Raw genomic sequence first — 22,373 nt, 5'->3', positions numbered from 1 at the left:
TCTCAAAATCTGTCTTTTGTGCAGAGTCAGGCCAAAACGAAGAAGTTTGTTCGCGCCTTGGTCGCGTCTTATAAAGCAGTTAATTACCTTGAGGTTGTCTCTGCGGGTGATAGATATGTAGGTCTTTTGGCGAGAAAGCCTCGTTCACCAGCACCGTGACATTCTTGCCCGTGAACTTGTTCGCTTTGTAGATTTTCTTTTCATCGATCCAATACATATGATCCTCAAACAGGGTTACAGCAGAAGGATCCTTAATTCCTTGATTCACCACTTCACGGACTTTAGACCCGTCTAAATCGCAGTGTTTGATGACCTTGAGTTTGGCGTCCACCCAGTAAAGCTTCTTTGTGGTGTAATCAATGGCAAGATCCACAGGCCATTCCATGTGCAAACCGCTTATTAAAACTTGGCGTTCGCTTCCGTCCATGCTTGCTCGTTCAATTTTAGCCGGGTCGCCCCAGTCGGTCCAATATAAAAGCCTAATGAAAGAAAACATGCAAATTAGACACACCTCAGAATCAAAACAAAAAAACCACTTATCAATTCCGTGGTTTTAAAAATCAGGTCTCTCGATAACATCCTCCAGGTATTGAGAAGAGTATCCACAGGAAAATAACCCTGACAATCCTTATTTATCACGGATTTTTAATTTTGACGAAGGCCAGTCAAAGAAAAACCATTGATATTGACATTGCTGGAAAGAGCATCTTCAAATTAGTAAAGAGGACAAATTTGAGAGTCTTGTCTTGTGAAAAACCGAATATATAGTTTCGCTTAGTCTGAAAATTTATAGACGTTTGTATGGAAAGGAACAAGTTTTGCATCATTCAAAAATTTGCAACAATTCCTGAATCTAAAGCCGCCGTTACACGTTGAAACTTTTAGCCGAAACTTGTGTGCAACGGCGCTGCGAACAAGTTTCACCAGGCGTTGCACCGTGTAACATCGTCGGTTTCGTGAAACTTTTTCGAACTTCCGTTGCGAGACCAGTTTCACGAAAAGTAGAACCGCTTCTTACTTCTGCAACGGCTCGCAACGGTCACAGTGGTGAAAAAACAAGAGTTTCACTGTGAAACACCACTTCGTGGAACTGGTCTCGTTCGCCGTTGCACACAAGTTTCAGCTAAAAGTTTCAACGTGTAACAGCGGCTTAAGGAACTTCATGTACAAGTCACATATAAGACACACCCTCTACTACTTATTCAGATTAAAAGTACGACTGGAAAGTAGCCGTTTATTATGTAGTACATCTTAGTTCCGAATTTTTGAGCCTCAGCGCCGGACAACTTTTTTACTTTAGTCTTTATACTGTTCTTACCCTTCCGATGGATCCACGACTATTGAGCTGGGCTTCTCAATGCCGCCTGTGATTAAAGTGCGACGGAAAGAACCATTCAACTCAGACACTTCGATGGAACCTACATAGAGTACCAAATGGACAAAACCGTCAAATCATGAATCAGATGAACGCAGTGCGACTTTGCAAATTGAGAAGAATCTCAATCTTTCTTGAAGAGCTTATTCCAAAATGTCTACCATTTTTGTTCCTGTTCAAATTAGCCCTTCTCACCCCAAAAATCAAAAGATTATCTTACATTGAACGAGGCCAGAAGGGCTCATTTAAATGTAAACAAAATATTTTAAAATGTAAGACATTTTGGCATAAGGTTAAAGCGTTACTTTATAACCAGCAAAAACTTATAAAATCAGTGTAAATTAATCTTCAAATTGGTCAATCAAATTCACCCGTCATAAAAGCGTACCTTGGCTGGCCCAGTAAATCTTTCTCCCGATCCAGTCCACCGCGATTCTCGAGGCGTACTCCACTCCTTGGTCCATGACATTATCAATCTTAGTAGCAGCATTCTGACCAATACGAGCTCGCTGTATTTTCTTCTCGGACTGCTCTGCCCAATAAACCATGCTCTCGATAAAATCAAAGTCCAGCGAGACAGCGTTCTTTAGCCTTGGCACAGCTTCTTTGTATTCAGAGCCGTCTGTTCTTATCTGGCGAATGTTACGGCGGTTGCTGAAGATTAGCGAGGGACGCGGTCCTGATAAATGAAGTAGCATCTCTTTTAGCCAAATAATCACAATCAATAATGAACTTCCATTACCTTTTTGTTTTAGGAAATCAAACCAGTTCGTTGAGCCGTTTAAAGTTGAAGCGCAATAAAATCCAGCTTAAAAATTTGGAATTGAAAGGTCTAATTACCAGCTAATTTTTATTCCTGTCATGACGACTCCGAGAAGTTGTTCGGTTTTATCGTTTATTTTCACTTGCCTATGTATAACTAAACCTTTACTTATAAGAAAGCAGAAGCACAAGCAATGTAGTTGAAAGGCATTTGGTAATCGTTCGCGTTCGAATCTAGTTACTCTAGTGAAGGTCAAATGAAACCATGCTCGATTGTGATTACCTTAAGTAAACGTTTCGAAGTTCATCAAACAACTCGTTACAAAACAGTAAGGAACCTTGTCTTTGGTGGAAGCTAACAAACGCAAAACGCCGGCTAACGTCATTGAGCTTGTTGTTGGCCCTCATCCTTGCTCCGAGGGTTTTTCTCCAGACACTACGCCGGATCAGTTTCCTCCCTCCACAAAAAACCCAACACTTCCAAATTCTAACTCGACCCGGAACGCAAGGACACCTTTGAAACAAGTTTAACATTAAAGAACTCTGAATTGATCCGAAAGTAAAGAAATTACGTTCGATGCCCTTTTAAATTGTGTAGTGCCCACTTGCAACCGACGATACAAAACACTTGTTTTTGACACATACCATTAGCGCGGCACTTCCTGCCGTCAGGATCCAACGTATACCCTGCGAGACAAGAACATTTGTACCCTCCTTTTGTATTGTAACAGATCTGACTACAAAAGCCCGGAATATCGCATTCATTTATATCTAGGAGGAAAACAAATCAAGAGTGTTAGAAACAAGAAGAATAAAAACATAGGAGTTTTTTTTTTTTAATTATAGGTGAGAATTGCACCCCATGAAATTAAGAGCGACTCTCTCTAAGATCCTCATATTCAATTTTTATCTAAAAATTAGATTTCGCTGATAACTCTTCCATCAACTTCTTTGACAAGTACTTTCCAAGAGAAGTTGATGGAAGAGTTACCAGCGAAATCTATTTTTTAGATGAGAATTGAATATGGTGATCGTAGAGAGAGTCGCACTTAACTGATACTTGTAAAATGGTTGAACAATTTAACTGGTACACTATTTGCCAGAGAACTTATCCGAACACATTTTCATGTTCAGTGAAGTTTGCCTTTCGTTATAACGCCTTTTCTAAGCATTGCATTTTTCTATTTCCAAAGCAATTACCTTGACAGCTCTTTTTATCATCCATCAATTCGTAGCCGGCCTTACAAGAGCAATAAAACCCAGCCTTGGTATCATGGCAATCGTGCAGACAGTGCCCATTGTGACTTTTACACTCATCGATGTCTGAAAACAAACAAAATCACTCGTTCACGATCTAGATTGAATGCAAAAAACTAAAATACAACGAAACCACTTTATGTCGGTATTAGTGTCAGGGAGGCAGGGATGGCGCAGCGGTGAGAGCACTCGATGCGTTGAGTTTGTTATTGGTTCTCGTCCCTGCTCCGAGAGTTTTTCTCCGGGTACTCCGGTTTACCAATCTCCACAAAAATACCAAATTGACTCTTGAAGGCTTTCCGTGTTCCTATTGGCTGTGTTAGGTTCGCAAGGAGGTATTGAGGTAAAATGTACAGCCGCCATCTTCTTCGCGACGATGGATTGTAAATGATGTTATACAAGCGAACAAACTCAGAACGCTTGAATATACAATGCATTGCTCTGGAGGGTTCAAAGACTGGTTTCACTCAAACCACGTTTACGCTGAGTAATACTTACCACACTTTGTCTCGTCATCCCCATGGGGGCAGTCGGGGTGCCGGTCACAAACTTTGCTGTCGTCAATACAGACCACACTGCTACCGCAGCGAAACTGCCCTGGTTTACAAACGGAGGACGGCTCGGTCGCTGCGTGACAAGAAAACTTGTTTCACTTTATCTGTATTAAATCGTTTAATGCTTTAGCTCATTGCTTTAATAAGGGGCAGGCTCAACTTCTCAAGATTGAAAAATGTAAAGGAGAAGGGTAGAGAGGTGCACCATCGCACTTCACTGCAGAAAATAGAACAAGGTGATCATTTCACATACAGTCGTAAAGTTCAGTTGTTTGAAAGGCGATGAACGCTGATATTCCGGGATTGAACGTAAATTATGGATTTGGTTTTTCTCGTTCAAAAGCGTTTTTTATTTCTTTATAATATTTCTGATAAAAAGCTAGTCAAGTTTAACACAGAGCGGAGAGGAGAATTATAGCAATCTATAGTGGGAAGTTCAATCCCCAGTTTAAAGTTATTGTTTATTCTGGGGTAAGCGTGACTACGTCTTGTGTAACTAAATAGTAAAAGTGCATTTAACGGTGCCTACTTTATAATTTAGCCTCCTGCATCCACAAACGGCCATTAACACTGGCTAATTTAGCAGTTTACCACGCAATATTTGCCATACCACACAATTGGTTTACTTATCGATGGTCCACTTTAGCTTAATATGTAGTTTAGTTGAAGGCTGCGTTATTTTTGTACTTGGTAAAGACCACGTTTATACAGGCGAGTCTGGATGCAATTTTAACAGCGATATATTGCGGTGACTTTAAAAGCGATTTTCAATAAGCCTTCCTAAATTACTGACGATTGTTTTATGCAACTGTACAGCGATTAAATTTCATTTTTGTTGCATTGAGAGCTTAGAGCGCATGCATGCGATGGCATCATGAACGGCGCCTTGAAGGACCCCCCAAGATCAACTGATGCAAGTGTTTTTGCTTTTAAAAAGTATGCGCTCTGCTCTAATCGACGTAATTACCGAAGCTTTTCTTCATTAAAATTTTTAATCGCATGCTCTGTACTTACAATTAGCTGCCACTGTTGTAGGTTCCGATCGCGGCGACATACGAGTTGTTGGAATCACAGTAGAAACAGACGGGGTTGGAGCGGCTGGGGTTTGAAGACAGTAGCCCAGATAAATTAGTAAACGTCCAGAATAAATTAGAACAAGACCAGAACAAACAAGTATTTACTGAGAATAAATTGAGGAAAGAGCTGAATAAATTAGCATAAATCAAGGTACCTAAGAAGATATCCAGAATAATTAAGACAAGACCAGAACATATTAGTTTTAACTGAGAGTAAATCGAGGAAAGAACAGAATAAATTACCATCAATCCAGATTAATGAGTACATGTCCAGAATAATTAAAACAAGATCAGAATTAATAAAATGAGAAAAGAGCAGAATAAATTATCTTACATACAGAATATATAAGTACAAGTCCAGAATAAATTAGAATGCAAGACCAGAGAAAAGATGAATTTAAGCTCAGAGTAAAATAGTTCAGTTTTTTGTAAAGTGTGGGGGTCTTGTTCCTCTTCCAAACGTATTTTGGGTTTAAAATAATAAACCGAACAATCTGAGAAATTGAAACTGGGAAGTTGGAATGGAGGTTAAATCAAATATTGATTATCTCTGTACATGTTCGATTCAATCTATAACTGTTGAAAATTGTCGTTATCTGATACGTGTTACCGGAGGCTATGTTTGATGTTTCGTTTAATTTCTCTGTGCGTCCAAACAGAACCTCATAAAATATTATCAGTACAACCCAAAAAACATTGTTCCCATGTTACATGAGACGTAGGAGATTACAGAGGATATGAAGATAAAGTGGTAAGTACACTAACTACTCCAGCACTAAGCAAAGTGGGAAAGGAGAATAGCCTTTTGATAAGCAAAAAAGTGAAGGCAAATTTGAAATTAAGTGCAAAGCGCTAAAGTAGAAGTTAGAGCAAAACAGCGTGCAAACTCCAAAACATAATAACAAAATAAAATAAAAACAGTAATATAAAGCAACAAGCCAGCAGTAGCATTAACTGCAGCAGGAATCCGAAAGAGTTCGAGCTCCAACTAGACAGCGTTAGAATCTATCTTAGCCATTAGTTAGTTATTTCGGGCTACTGTCTTACTTTAGGTATAGGAATTATTTATTGTACTATTTAAACTTGACTTTTATATATCACCGTTTCACTTTACGATTTAAGGTTAAGGGTTGAGGATTATTTAAAAGCCGAAAAAAAAAAATGTGCTCGCCTCGGTCGTTTTTTACAATGTAAATCTCTCTCTCTCTTTTTTTTTTTAATAATTACGGATATTTATTCTTCATTAACGCTTTAATTTACGTGTGTTCCTCTGATTCTAAATAGAGATTAATGTTATTTTGAGTCAGATTTTCTTAATTGGACACAAAGATCACCGGGTGGATACAATAATTATATAGAGCTTTCCTCGTCGCAGGAATGAAGGCTAGGGTATTTGTTTATTTATTTTCTTTATTATGTTGCCATCTAGTGCAAAGTGGTAGCGGACGAAGTGAAATGTTTGATTGGGTATTCTGTGGAGTTTGCATGTCCTGTGCAGAGCTATATCGCTTTGTTGCCCCGTGCGATGCAAGCGCTTGAATCAGAAAAAAAGTACTTACGACAATTCCTTTCGTCACTGTTATCGCCGCAGTCGTCGTTGCCATCACAACGCTGGATGGCGGGAACACACTTTTGATTGTCGCAAGTAAACTCGTCGGACATGCAACCGATGTTGCCTGAAAATTGGGATTACAATAAAATCAGCAAGCCACACAACGAATACACCAAAACTGGCTAAAACAACAAAGGCTTGCTCACCACAACTAGACTCGTCACTTCCGTCGTTGCAGTCGGGAGCTCCGTCGCAAATCCACTTCCGGTGAATGCACTTACTCCTGTCCGTGCACAGCCATTCGTTTCTTCGACATTTTGGTGGGGGTGGGGTGGGTCTGGTTGTACCTAAAAATAGGAAAAAGATTGAAACCCATGCAATTGTAGAAAGTTGGTCTCTTTAGAAAGTATTAATTGCTTAATCGTTCCTCAACGGAAAGCTTTCAAGAGCACACGAAAAACTGGCCAGTACAATATTAAGTTACAACATAGCGCGCTTGCTTCCCTATCTAATTCCTGTTGTAGTTACACTGGTATTTCTCAACATACTCACGGACGTGCGTTCATAAGCTAACGTGTGCAAATCGGACAAACTCAATAACTTGATATACGCACGGTAAGCACGAGCCAATTCGTGGCCACTAAACTCTGGCGAATAGATAAAAGTCCACGCCCCGAGTCTCCCTTTTCACAGAACAGCCTCAAGCATCTTAATAATAATAATAATAATAATAATAATAATAATAATAATAATAATAATAATAATAATAATAATAATAAACGGTTCATCTTTCGTTTTCTTGGAAATTGAAACTATATTAACGACATTTGAATTTGATTTCCGTTTCTTTAATAAACAAAGATGGATGACTAAAGTTTGAGTTACTACGAAAAGTCAAGAGCGATAATTAAATTTTATTGTTTGACTTAGAAATTGAAATCTTTTCGCGCAAGTCAAGGATCCATGCAGAATTGAAAGCAGATTGTACTTACTAGAGGTATTGCACTGTCTCTCATCCGAACCATCCAAGCAATCGAGCCTTCCATCACATTTGTAAAGACCGCGGATACATCTTCCACTTTCCGCACAACGGAATTCAGTTGGGTCACACGTCGTTCGGTCTGTGATCACAGAAGCGAAGACAGCGAACGATTAAAACGACTTCCAGTAAAGAAAGCTTCTGTACAGTTTCGTTTACCCTTTCCATATATTTCATTAGCCTAATCGCCATGTACAAGAACAGAAGCTTTAAAGTAAAACGTATAAGCGAGAAAAGAGCGATAACGGCAGAGGTTGTGGACCCAAGATGCAGCCTCTCACGAAGGTCTTTTGGTTCGCACGCAATCTTTCCTCCCCAACCAGTCTCGTTGGAGGGGGGGGGGGGGGGGGGGGAGGGGGGGAAGAGGTCCATCTATTACGTCCATCTATTACCGGTAATGGGACGAGTGAGATCACGCGAGAACAGAATTGCATTTAACTGATTCTGAACAAACAGAGGTTATCTCACTTGTAGCAGGTTCTCAGTGCTTGACCACGGCATGCATGAGATTGCGTTCATTGCCGATTGCGTTGGACATTCTGCAGGTTTCTAATGTGCGTTGACATCAAGCAGAACTTTTCGATACAGTATAAAGGGGTGGGGTGGGGGGTGGGGTGGAGTGGGGTGGGGATATGAGTGGTAAGGACAGGGAGGGGAGGAGCAACCGAAATCACATTTCACTTAATATCACAATTACTTATAGGAAATAGTATTTCACGAGGAAGAAGACACAAGAAAATTTTAGCCAGGAGAATTGTCAACCGGATACTTTACGATTTTAAGGAGGAAAAAGAAACTAAGATGATAGAGACGACTTACGGCAGTTCCTTTCATCGCTTCGATCTCCGCAATCATCTTCTAAATCGCAGATGAAATCTCGTGAAACACACCTGCCGTTTGCACAACGAAACTCTGTGGTCGAACACGTAGCTAGAAAAGAAAACACACTGTTAACCAACGCCAAAGAAGCTAACTGAGACAATGACCATAGCATGACGTTCCGTGAAATTTCGTCCTTAAAAATCTTCCAGTGTAACATCACCTTCAAAGGCCTATGTCATAGAGATTTTACATGTTTGGGTCAAAACTGTCCTAAATTTAACTGTAAGCTTCTTTTCTCGTACACAAAATGCTCATAGAACACCAAGACGATTTTCTCTGAGGGACAGCAACCCGTAGTTAGTTTTGGCGTTTTTCCAAGACACAATGGAAAACCTGAAAAATTTGGTCCACTTTTTTTCAAGTTGTATCTGTTTCCATCCTACCTATCCATGAAAAACGTAGAGAAGTGGTCAAAACTATTATACTCGAACAGGACCCACCAAACCACTAAATAGATGGTGGTCTCTGCCTGCACCCTCCCCCCTTTCTCAAACTCAAAAGATAGTCTCTTTATTGCATAGCCACCCCTCTATTCAGCAGACAAAATGACAATGAGATTCAAACCTCACTCTCCTTGTTTATCTACAATCTTGGACAGAATAAAATGGAAAATTAAACCCCCCCTCCCCCCAAATTCAATGATGAATCCGCGCGCAAAGCAAAACGCGCCATTTTTCCATCATTGAAATGGGGGGGAGGGGTGGTCTTAATTTTTCATTTGATCTGTCCAAGATTGTCAGCCGGCTTTAAGCGTGACAAAACAAAGGGAGTGACTAATTAGTAGATTATTTGTCAACACATTTATCGGGCTATATCAACTGTGTCTGACGCAGTCACGCGCGTCACAAGCTGAAGGCGGTATCTGTGTTAAGGTATTACAAGTGCGATATTTTGGTAACAGAGAGTAAATAAAATACGCAATTGTTTGCACAACTTTCCAAAAAGCACTGAAAAATCCTCAGACAACATGCCCTCGAGAAAAAGAATATCGGAAGAAACAATGGCTTCAATCAGAGTCCTAAAGATGACTACAAATCTCACATTAAATGAGGTCGCCGAACGCTTTCAGGTCTCGACAGCAAGTGTTCACCGCGTAACGAGCTCAAAATACAAGGAAGTACATGAGAGCAGGAGACATTTGAGCGGCAGAAAGAAAAAGCTTACTCCTGAACACGAAGCGTTGATTCTTAGAACCATTGAAGAGTTAAGAGAGCAAGAGGGTTCATTTTCTTCGCGGCGCCTGATGGAGCGGACAGGAATTCGTCATGTCACTGATCGAACGGTTCGGCGTTTGTTAAATAGAAACGGGTATTTCTTCCTGCAGGCTCGTAAAAAGGGACTAATGAGTCAAAGCGACAAAGAGAGAAGAGTAGAATTTGCTAGACGGATGCAATCAAATTACCCTCAGAGTGTCTGGACGGACACTATCGCGTTTTACTTAGATGGGGTCTCGTTTATTTACAAGACCAACCCCATGGACCAAGCCCGAGCACCCAAAGGGAGAGTATGGCGAAAAAAATCCGAAGGTTTAAACCAAGGGTGTTTGGCTAAGGGAAGTAAAGTCGGAACAGGAGGTAAAGTTGCCAGGATGATGGTAGCAATAACTCACGGTGGAGGAGCAATAATTTGTGAGAGATACGAAAAAATGGATGCAAAATATTTTGCATCGTTTATTGACCAACACTTTAACACCATGTTTGAACGATCTGCCAAGGGATTGACTCACCTCTGGCTGCAAGACGGTGATCCTAGCCAAAACAGTAAAACAGCCCGTGAAGCTATGGCTCGTTGTCATTGCGAACTATTAAAAATACCGCCGCGAAGTCCCGATTTAAATCCTATTGAGAACATTTTTCACATTGCTTCCAAAAAGTTGGAAAAAGATGCCCTGAACGAAGGCATCATACATGAGTCGTATGAAGAATTCTGTGATAGAGTGCAGAGAACAATCAGTGGTATTTCTCAGGAGTTGATCGATAAAACTATCCAGTCTATGAGTGGTCGCATCACCGGCATAATACAAAACAACGGAGAACGACTAAAATATTAACTCCTTGGGTCACAGTACTCACTGACCGGCCATCGCCTACTGGAACTATGTTTCCGGAATGATACTTCAAACGTTTTATTGACGGTTTACGATGTATTTTGCACGGTTTATGGCTGGTTTTGAACGGTTTCAAACGGTTTTGGACGATTCCGGCTATCAGTAAAATATATTTGATTCAAGTCTTTCATTTGTCTCTCACTGCAACGAAACCGTGGTAAATCGTGGAAAATCGTTGCTAACAGTTTGTAAACCGTGCCAATAGAGACTTTCAAATAATAAAATCGTTGTAAGTTCTTAAGAATCGAAAAATATCAATAAAATGAAGTGTTTACAGTCTTGCTTCAAGGTCTTCAGTGTAAACAAAGACAGTTTTAGAACTTTAAATTCACAAGAACTTGAATGTGTAGACGCAATAGCACATGGGTTCAGAGCGTGTATTGCGTACAGTGTGCTGAACGTAGATGATACCGCTGGTTCGAGCCCCTCATCTCCTCATCATAATCTTTTTTTTTAATCTTTCTAGACTTTTCTTCTTTTCTTTTTTCTAGTTTTCCACCAGTCTAGTCAACAGCTGCCAGCCAGTTGATTTACACGGGCTTTCGCCCGTAAGCACAAAAAAAAAAAAAGAAAGAAAGAAAAAGAAAATGTTTTTCCATCTCATGTACGAGAGCCTCTCTTTTCTTTTATTCATTAACACGAATTCACTCCCCAGTACCTTTATAATACCACTGGAATGTAATGTTACAATGTAGCTTGAATTGAGTACATACCTGTTCTGACAGGCGCCTTTTCAGTTTTCCACTTCTTTATTTGTCTTGCAAAAATTTTTTAACACTAAGGCTGCAATAACTCAGCCTAATGCGACAATAGTCATGACATGCAACTATGCCTATTCCATCTCCATATTAATAGAATACACACGACACACACTTTATCAAGATTTCCTTTTAAATACAGTACTTATGTGATGTTTTCATTTCCACACAGGACCACTGTTTTCGTGTGGTTGAGTTTCTTTGCGCTAGGTTTAGTTTTAAAAGCGTGATTGCAGGTTTCATCCTATAGTATTTGACCTATGAAGCTACTGGTAACGTCAGTGTGAACGTCGGACAATCTTGGACAGAATAAAATGGAAAATTAAACCCCCCCTCCCCCCAAATTCAATGATGAATCCGCGCGCAAAGCAAAACGCGCCATTTTTCCATCATTGAAATGGGGGGGAGGGGTGGTCTTAATTTTTCATTTGATCTGTCCAAGATTGTAGCAAAGCCGACTCTTGCTAGCCGAATATTTCTGCGTCAAGTCAAATTTTAACGCCAGTAAAACTTTGTCGGTAATGTTCATGACACAGATGCTGTCTTCGATAACTCCCCTTCCCCAGACAAGATGGGTCCTCTTCGAACAATCTTGTAATGACCTGGGTTCTTTTACACTTTTCGTTTTCACACTGTTTGGGAAACATCATACAACTCTAAACAAACGCAAAATCGTCTCTCCTGTTTCTTAAATGTCTTCATTTTAGTTAAAGAAATGCTATCAATAGGTATCACTACCCCTTCATGAACCTGTTTAACTGCAACAGAAATACTTACGAGCACTGCAGCTTTGTTCATCGCTGTTATCTCCACAGTCATTTTCATTATCGCATCTTAATCTCAAGTCGATGCAATTTCCATTGGAACACGTGAAATCTGAAGAGCTACATGTCCGTGAGACAGGCGCTGAAAAAAAGCAAAAACAAAAAAAAATTAAACAACAATCAGGACAGGAAGGTTTTGTTGCACGCCAATATTGACAATCCGCAGAACCCTAGCTCCTTTACGCGCTACGCAAATCCAGCGGATTGGACTTCAAATCGTTTCAAACTCAAAACACTTACTACATCGAGGTCCGCTGTCAGTGGCTTCATCGCTTTTATCTCCGCAATCATTTGCGCCATCACACACCCAGTTCTTTGGAATACATTGGCCGTTGCTACACGTAAATTCATTTGTTGGGTGACACAAACGAGACCCTGGAATGACATAAAAACTCAACTCAGTGACGAATGATCTAAAATTCAATCGAGAAATACCAGACAATAACAACTACGCCGATTTTAAAATTCGATCATTAGCTCAAAATCATGGCTATAGTATCACGCTACATGTAGTTGATGACCATTAGCCAATCAGACAATAGTATTTGTGATCGAACGCTAGTAGAGTTACAACAATAAATGGACTATTGGTGATTTATTTAGTCAATCAGGTTGCCGCGTTTTCAATGACAGGCCATAGTCAATGTCTAACGGTCGGGTTACTCACAAAATTTGGAAAAAGTTAGCTTCGTGCCCAGGTCTTATCATGTTATATTCGAGCGCGCGTCAAAGAAGACTGGGACAACACTAGCTAAAGTAATCTTGCGCCCTCATCGGCCCCCGTTTTCCTTCATGCATCTGTTCGTAGAGAACTCTTTAAAAGCCCTGACACACGGTACTGCACGCTAATTTTACAGTGTTTTCTTAGTGACCTGGGTCGGGTTGTTCGAAAGCCGATTAACGCTAATATACGACTAAAAGTTAATCGAGGTTCTCATCTCGCTCTTTAAAAGTGGTTTTAAAGGCTAATTTCAAGCTGAAGGAAAAGAAAAGTCTAAGTCAAAACTGAGGGGCAAAAATCATTTTGAAGAATCCTTATTGACTAGGAATTAAACTTGAATCAAAGTTCACGTTAATCCAGGATTAGCTTAATCGGGCTTTGAACAACTGGGCCCTGGCCTTTGAGTAGAAACAAGGTTGGAGCGTTTTTATGTAAATGCTTTACTAGAGAATAACACGATTTTCATATGAAAAGCAGTCAGGTTTGTATCAAAGCAAAATTAACAACAGTCTCGCCGGTCACTTATCGCACAACGGTAAAATGCGAATCTTAAAGGCAGGAAAGGGTGGCCAACCATGATCTGACTATTTCTGAAGATGGACCGAACGTTGATCCGATAGCCATCGCAGCATTTCAACTTAATTTCATGGGAACGTTCACTTCTGTTTTACTTTCGATCGATTTGCCTAACGAAAGTGAAAGTCCTTCGAAACCAATAAACCATAAACCAATGGACATGATTTTGATCGTACATGGCTGCTTTCACAAGTGGCAATTGGGCGCCACTGATTCAAGCAAGTGGCCGGAAACACGTCACGTCACGTCACGTCCCACTCGCGTGGCGAGAGCGCGTGGAAAATCCTGATGTGACATGAAAATGAAAATACTGGTACGTTTACAAAAAGAAGTGCGCGATAAGAGGTCAAACTCGTCGCTGAATGATAGGAATTGATGGTATTTTTTATAAATGCATGATTTTTTCTGTCGAGAACGACAGATCAATTAATTAGGAGTCTGACTAAAATACTGATTTATCTTGATCATTTGCACCACTGGGGCTCAAATAGCCGGCATTTCTGCGGTTCAAACAAAAAGAAGATATAATTGAGAGGTCGATAAGGCCACAAAATTGCCCTCTTAAAATATGCATAAAGCATTCTTAAAATTCCGCACTTAACATGAACGCCGAAAGGGGTGAAAAAGAGTGTAAATATTCAAAAGAAAAATACTAAAGCTTGCTGGTTTTTTTCCCCAAATGCTCACTGCGCTGTTCAAAGATCACTTCGCAGTCTGGGACGAATTCTTATCCAGTAGGACTTTTAAATAACTATCGGCACATTTTTTTGGCTAAAGATACAATTTCAATATCAAAGTTGTTAACAAAGATGTTTCGCAATACAAGTCGTTATATAATTAACGCTCTTGGTCAAATATAAGAATGACGTCTGGGGCAGTGACGAGGTTGGGAATAATTAGGTACACGGTTTACATCAATCAAAGCAATCAGCGATAATGTCGATCCTGAAGCCTTGTGATCATCTTGAGGACAATCCACTCCTTAACTTTTCACGACGATGCACATCTCTCAGTCGACAACTTCTTAAACCAAGATAAACAATAAAATATTGATCTAAAATGTTGACTGTCGGATATCTGGAAGTACGACAAAATGGAGGCCATTAAAGTGCTGCACTGAGAATTGAACGAATATGCGATTTTGGCAGCAACTTGCAAACGGGTATTGTACGTCAATGCGCAAAGCCCCAGCATGTTAGTACATGTACACTGCAAACCTTGTCTATTTAACAGTAAAATGTGCACCAACTTTGAAATAAAAGTACTGCAATATCTTTACTTTTGAACTGTGATGCGTAAATAGACTTAGGGCCGTTTACAAGACTAGCAAAACAAATGGTTGCGCCCGTAACATTTTTACCTGGCCTGTAAACGGCCCTTAAAAATATTCCGAAATTTGCTAATATTATATATATTAGTCATATATAAGCCAAGAAAAATATCAAGGTGAAATTCTTCTCCTACAATTTCGTTTACGCTAACTATGAGTGAGAGCTAGAGAGCATACATTAATAAAAACAGTTTTCTTCACAATTTCAGCATAATGTGTGGACTTTTCAAAGTGTTTTATAGTCACACTCAAGCTGACCAATAAAACAAACGAGTTGAAATCACTCACTCTGTTAGGAATACGGCAACTTCAACAACTTTATTAGGTAAACTGTTATAAATTTGGCAACATTTATAAGGTTGGACAAATAATCTGAGACATTCTCTTTTGAAATTGAAACCTGTCGAACAACCAGATTCCGTTTTTCTCAGCCGGTTTAAAAATGAGCGAGCTGTGCTTTGCGCTTTTGAGTTCTATTCACACCAAATGAAAATCAGCATCGCAAACGCAAACTTTTGAAAACTTCTCCGGAGTGGATTCCGGGCGTGGTCAACATGAAAACGTAAACATTTTTAAAACGCACCTGTACACAAAACCTTCGAAAACGACCTGTGATTGTAACTCTAGTTTACTAGCTTTTGCTATAAAGTAAAGCTTTGTATCGCTTGTTTAGTATTTGTGTGGAGAGGAAAAACTGTCTGAAGACGGTCGTGTGTACGCAGAACTTTTATTCCACGAATTTAAAGAAATTGGTTGTGCCGCCCTCGAGCAAAGCCGATCGATGGTGACGATAATGTTGACATAATATGCTGAAAGCAACGACAACGAAAAAGATTTCCGAGACCAATAACAGAAAAGTGTGTTATCATGCGACAAATATCTCTTCCGAGAATTAAACTTCGACGAAAGATGCAGAAAATCCCGTATGAAAAACGATGAGTTTTTTTAAATGCAAGACAATGCTTATTCAAATCGACAGTAAAATTGACATTTGTTGAGACGCAAAAATAATTAAAATCCGCTTGTTTTGTGCAATTCAGTACGACTTATCTAATCCAAGTGCTTGTTCACGAGGCGGCATATTTCAAGCAATTTTTCATTATATTTGGCCAACGAACCCACAATATTTTGAATAAAACATCTGACAAATGGCGTGAAGCTTTATCAATAATATTTATATAAAAAACAACAGGTACCAAGTGAAATAATGTCATTTGCGATCCTGCTGGCATTTCTAATAAAATTCGCGATAAAAAGGCACCGTTTTTCGTTTCTTTAGATACTGTAACTAAACATCTTATATTTGAATATAGCCAGCTTATGATCAGCTCACAAAAACATTGCAATCATATGACACCTTATATGTAAGTTTTTATCATGACTCAAAATATTAAAACGCCCATCAGTTGTAAACTTTTAAGGTTATACATAATTAATATGCTCTAGCTTTTTCTCTTGGTTCTAAATAAAACTCCATTGTTTTTGGTTAAACATAACAAACTTTTTTTGACCTTGACTGAGGGAGACAAAACAATATGTAGAACAGACTGCATCACGGTATCATAACAACATAATTTCACAGAAACAAAAAAAATATTTTTTTCCAGCAGCGCACATAATACATCGAGTTAAGAAGCCCTATGGGCACAGCTGGGGCTCCATCTTTCTGTCTGGTGGGTTGAATTTGTTTTAAAATTCTAAAACATTTTTAAATTGGGTTATGACCTGGCCGTTTTTTCTTTAGCTCTCACCTGGCACAAAATTTTAGATCCAATACAGGTACTTTGCCTTACATGGTGCTGTTTCTTAAAACAAGAAGTTCTGCTATAAAAGGGCAAGCCCATCCTTCATTTCACGCCTTTGAGATCACAATATGCAAATTTAGGCGACGTTCAGTGGTGGCGACTTTTTTTTTTTTTTTCAGTCGTCGCAACTAATTGTTGTCTCAACTATCTCTTGAAAAAATATATGCCTTAAAATTTCATAATATCACTGCAGCAAATATAAGATATCAAGGTCTAAATATTTGTTTAACAGGGTTTATTCTGGAAAAAAAAAAAAAAAAAAAAAAAAAAAGGAAGAAGCCAATTTTATCTGTAAGGGCTATAGAAAAAAGACATGTTGTTTGTCAGTCATTTACCGTCGACGGTTGATTGACACCTAAAGGTGAGAAATTGGTCAGGCCAGGCCCCTTTTATACTGGAACTTCCTGTTTAAATAGGAACAATTTCTAAATCATCTACTGCAAATTATAATTTACCAACTACAACTACAGTAAAAATGGTGGTCTTAACTCTGAGTTTTAACATGATTATTAAAAGGCAGGAGCACATTGATGAAATGGGCTAAAGGCTAATTTATGCATACAGACTTCAGGGTGTGTGGGATTTTATCACTGTAACCCCAGGTTTAACTGATAATAAATTTTGTAAGCTCATATGGATGGATCACTCTTTGATGTAATCAGCTCATTTAGTAGGTTAAATCGCATGGGGCAATTAAGCACGTTACAATTTTGTCCGCCGATTTAGCTTTCCTAAGTGTTATTGATTTCATCTTTCCTGTTTTTGTAAACCACTTTTGTGGGCACACCCCACTTAGAGATTGTTAAATATATGTTATATTGTTGTTATTAATATTATTATGATTATTACTATTTCTGATAATGAAGGATTTGGAAAAACATTTCAGAATAAAAAGTAGCGAGATTAAAACATGACGTTTGGGCGACATGTCACCATTATCACACCTTCCTTTCTTTATAAAACGTTACTGAACTTATAATAATTTACATTTGATAATGGTGGCATGTCGTTGCCGAAACGTCGTGTTTTAATCTTGCTACTTTCTATTCTGAAATTAATATTATTTAATTATTATTTAATTATTATTATTATTATTATTATTATTATTACTATTACTATTATTGGCTTTACATTTTAGCAAACTTATGTTTGACACTGCATGTATGCAGTATAAAACATAAAAATTTGCTAAAAAGTAAAACCACTTTGTGTAAAGGCATGACCAGTGTGTTTGAGGTAATCTAAAAGTCAGTATTAAAGTAATTAAAGGTTAAATAAGTAAAATTATTATTCCACTGTTATGTCGCTTCACCAAATAAGGTCAAGAGAACGCGCAAAATATAAGGCCGGTAATTCACTGTAGTGTCCTGGTTTGACCAGTTTACAACAGAACGAATACGGACAAAGACATTTCACTGGCTTTCTGTGTTGTTTACGTCATTCGCACGCACCAAAACTGATGGACAGATACGTAATGTTGGGTGCATATTTTCAACAGTCTTTCTTGAAAAGAAAAGCCAAAATAACAAAATCTTTTTTGTAGTGGAATAATAAATCTCTTATTTGACAGTTTTACATACGTGTATAATACCAGCGGACATTTTGCTCTGATGCAACTCGCAAAATATCCGCGCGTATTAAACATGTATGTAAAACCATTGAATAAGATATATTATTAAAAACTGGATCATTGTATAATGCAATTCCAGGGTTTTGATTGGCTTAGCGGCCATGGTATATGAGCCATTATACCATGCCCAACAAGTAGCGACCATAAATTGTTTTCTGGTTGCTTTTGAAAAGGAAATCAGCAAGGCCTACCAATATTACTTGACTGTTTTTAATAAAACAATTATTCCACTCGCACTTGTTGGATATGAGATGATTATAGCCAACTCAGCGCTTCGCGCCTCGTTGGCTATCTATCATCTCAAATCCAACGCGAGCTCCTGGAATAATTGTTAAATATAGTATGGCAAATCTGATAAAATTTTATTATTATCAATATTATTATTATTGTTATTATTATTATTATAACTTATCCATTGTCATTATACTTGTAGTGTTACTTTGGCCCACACACACACACAGATGCATGAATTTTGCTTGCACATGCATTTTCACTTTCCATTGTCGTGTGTTAAGCGCACAAGCATATCAAAATCAAGCCAACCTTTTACAAGTGGTGTCAAAATGTGTCAAAATGAAAAAGCAAAATACATGGAAGATGAACACGCAATCTTTTGAACGTAACTCAGGTCTTCCATGATCCAATTGGTATCTCATAGTTGGTTATGAAGACAGGTACAAAGATCTGAGATTGATTGTGTGTTGACACAGAACTTAATTGCTTTATTTTCAACAAAAGTGCATGCTTTTAAAGACTCATTCAAGCAATCCAGGTCTGAATATTTTGACTATTTAAGCTTCCAAAGTACAGGAGGTCTTAGGAAATACCATAATTAACTATACTTTTATTAGTCTTTAATCCAGTTTTAAACTTGGCATTTGCTTTTTGCAAAAGTGTCTAAACACTTGGCTGCAGGCCTTAGTAATTAAACTAATTAAATTGGCACTTTACCAAAACAGGATTACAAATAGAAACTTAATGAGTTTACTCAAATATATTTTAAGAAAAATCCAACAGTGAAGAAAGAAGAAACAATATTTCTAAGCCTGCCATGAAAAAATCTTAAGAAGAACACTCTTGTAGTAGGAGACAACAATATCTTGTTGGAGCAGAAACATGCACACCTGAATTGCTGCAGAAAGTGATATATTTTGACAAAAACGTGACAACTGATTTGTTTACACAATGAAAAAGCGTGACTTTTCATTTGCCTGCAAATACAAGACGTTCACAATCTGCAAAGTAAACATTGCGCCTCTGACACTTATCATTTACTTAGTTATTTGTTATGTGTTAAAATGATTCCTTCAAAATCACACACTTATTCCTAGGTTACATAAGACACGCACTGTGCTCTGCATGACGTTCAAGTTCTTAACATTTTGAATTGAAGTACAGCTAATTATATTCTCGCTATGTAATTCAAATGCATCACTCTGGAGCTTATCCTGAGAGAAAGAATTTGGCACACTTCAAATCTTACAAAAACGCAATTGTAGAACACAAACATTCTTCGTAAACTTTCATAAACACAAGGAGATTAGCGCATCGTGCTTAATACCAACTTCTTTTGTACATTACTGGAATTCCTTTTGTTTTTACGAAATGCATTTTAACACCTTCTCCGACTATCTTGTTGTCAAAGAAACGACGCAAAACATTCCTATCAACACGATCCCAAAAACGTAAACGTAAACAAACAGTGCAGGCCACTATCAGAAGCAAGCACTTGAGACAAAGTGGAAGGTTATCGTCGCTTTAATCCATTCTTCAGACGAAGGAAATACTTTAACACGAAAGTAGTTTCCTTCGTTTTTCTGAGTTTTCAGCGTAGGCCTCTTAGAACCTCAAATATCTCCGCGGCTTTTCATTTGTTATCGCTGTGCTAATCACTAAAAATACTCCACAAAAACCCAAAACGAAGAAGTAAACAAACTTCTACGTAGAACTTTCAGTTATATGCAAATTAGCGGGAAGGAAATTAAAGCTTTGGCCAATCAGCAAACGCCGTATTGACACACCTTCAATCTGCCTCCAGACAAAGCCGAGAACCAAACGAGTATAAAAAACGAACGCCAAGATCATGTAATTTTCCCATATTCTGGCGATTAAAAGAACCGATTTCAATAATGATGGCCTAAGAGATGTCAGCAAATTTACTCCATGTAAAGACGATAAGTCGGTTCGCGTTTGTAAGTAAAAATATAAACGTGGCGTCGAAATTTCCCGAGAGAATTTATTAAGCCAGGCGAATTAACTCGCTAAAATTCAAATCATGAAAACGTGTTTACATTCTTACTCGGCCGTATAAAAGTCGATTTTGATAGCTTTCTACAGAATTTTCTCTTCTCCAGTATACGAGCAATACTTGAATACTCGCACAATAAACTTTATGATGCGTTTGAATAATAATTTGAGTTCAGTTTGCTTATTGCTTCTGAATTTCAAATTGTCCGATCGAAGCAACCGCACGAAGAGAAGGAAGCGACAGTGTTTTTCCTCGCAATTTGTCAGTTACTAAACTTTCAAGACATCATAAAATGTCAAGGATAAAGTTTATTTGGCTGTTAGCCAGAAAGCGTTGGTTTGCGTGTTTATTAAGTCTGCTAAAATCTTTATATTTCCGCCAAATAAATTGGGCGCGCTGAGACCTACGCAACGACGACTAGGGCAGGACTACTCGCGAAAATTTCGATGAAGTGTCTAAAATATAAGTTACTTACGGCATCCTCTTTCGTCTGAGTTATCCCCACAGTCGTCCGATCCATCACAATGCCATCTTGACGGCAAACATCGTTGGTTATCGCATCTAAACTGCTCTGAACTGCAGTTAAAACCTAGCAACGTAAGGACAGGCAGAAGAAAGAAAATTATCGACAAAGATTGTTGTAAAATTTCGCCTTCTTTTTCGCTCTTAAATATCTTAAGATTCTTCAACATCCCTTGAAATCTAAGAATTGTACGTGCATCAAATTACAGCGAACTTTCGATATTTGAGGGAGTGTATCCAAAATGGAGGGTGTGTGCGGGGGAGCGGACAACTCATCTCTACACTTTGAAATATTCATAGTAGCTGTACTATGAACGCCGACCCAAGATTTCAGGCTTAAAATGTCCTGTTAATCGCTAACTGCTGTAACATTATGTCAAGAACTAACGATAGTTCCCCATTTTTCTCAAGCAAACGATTAAACTTGGTGATTTTCGACAAAACAAATGAAAGTTTTCCTTAGAAGGAGAGCCATACCGCGCCGGCGCCTTCGATAAACGGTAAAGTTTCACCTTTTACGTTAAATTTTGAACCAGACTCGTACAAAAACTGCTCACAAACAACAGATGATAAATTAGATGAATTAGCCCTACCTGAAACTGCGCTCCGATGTAGTAAAACTATCCAAAAGACTCCGTAGAAGCGGAGCAAACCAGCTCCCAATACCATGTTTGATTGTCTCTGGGCTTGGTGTGGGAGCGTGGATGGTGAATGAAGATGAATTTACATTGGAATTTGCATATTACCGTCGGGGTCGACTGACTATATCACGCCACTTGACGTCATCGCACCGCTCGATCGCGGGCAGGTGAACTTCGCGGGCTGCGGCCATTGAAAAGCATGGATCGATCTCAACGCTAATATGAATTTATTGATATGCGGCAGAAAATATATGCAATCTCCTACAACATTTCCTGTTTTCATGATGCGATTTTAAAACTTGCTAGAGATCAGTTTTATATCCTATATTTTTTTACATGTCACCACTTCCCTTTGCGTGTCAAGCATTGCGTGTAAACACGCAAGCCACGTGCTCCGCGCGAACCACTAAGATCGAAAGATGTAACATATTTTTGACTCTGGCTTCCAATTATAACGAACATTACCCTATTCTGTTTTGATCGATCGTGCCTTAACACCAAGAGTTAACAGAACTGTAAAGTAAAACGCGTGGATTTCAAGCGGCGAGAAAATTTGTATCACTCAGCGAGACCGGAAGCAGGAACCACTAAGCTTATCTGCTGATCAGAATTTAACCCGAAAGAATTTTGTTAAGTGAGCTGTTTTTAAGATAGTAATCCTCTTTCTATCCTGTTTACTGCTCACATTACTTCACCAATGTCGCATTATAAATC

General features: G+C 38.7%; 1 protein-coding gene across 2 annotated transcripts in view; it reads right to left on the bottom strand.

Annotated features, from left to right (window-relative positions):
• Window positions 1–22,373, bottom strand: part of LOC146465095 (uncharacterized) — a 27,960-nt gene extending 5,587 nt beyond the window's left edge. The window contains exons 1-15 of one of the 2 annotated variants that reach the window (XM_085129019.1): window positions 21,612–22,373; window positions 20,972–21,085; window positions 12,427–12,561; window positions 12,140–12,268; window positions 8,435–8,545; window positions 7,569–7,697; window positions 6,783–6,923; window positions 6,584–6,700; window positions 4,963–5,046; window positions 3,893–4,021; window positions 3,338–3,460; window positions 2,783–2,908; window positions 1,764–2,054; window positions 1,319–1,418; window positions 88–479 (exon numbers count right to left, since the gene is read on the bottom strand). In XM_085129019.1, the coding sequence (XP_084985145.1) occupies window positions 88–479; window positions 1,319–1,418; window positions 1,764–2,054; window positions 2,783–2,908; window positions 3,338–3,460; window positions 3,893–4,021; window positions 4,963–5,046; window positions 6,584–6,700; window positions 6,783–6,923; window positions 7,569–7,697; window positions 8,435–8,545; window positions 12,140–12,268; window positions 12,427–12,561; window positions 20,972–21,085; window positions 21,612–21,687 (2,197 nt within the window). In that variant the 5' untranslated portion in view covers window positions 21,688–22,373. The remainder of the gene's footprint in view (window positions 1–87; window positions 480–1,318; window positions 1,419–1,763; window positions 2,055–2,782; window positions 2,909–3,337; window positions 3,461–3,892; window positions 4,022–4,962; window positions 5,047–6,583; window positions 6,701–6,782; window positions 6,924–7,568; window positions 7,698–8,434; window positions 8,546–12,139; window positions 12,269–12,426; window positions 12,562–20,971; window positions 21,086–21,611) is intronic. The other variant, XM_085129020.1, reaches the window with a different exon arrangement.

Source organism: Pavona decussata, unplaced genomic scaffold (assembly GCF_977016875.1).
Source record: "Pavona decussata unplaced genomic scaffold, jaPavDecu1.1 SCAFFOLD_157, whole genome shotgun sequence".
In the NCBI taxonomy this organism is placed as follows: Eukaryota; Metazoa; Cnidaria; class Anthozoa; order Scleractinia; family Agariciidae; genus Pavona; species Pavona decussata.
This window is presented reverse-complemented; position numbering and strand designations above follow the sequence as displayed.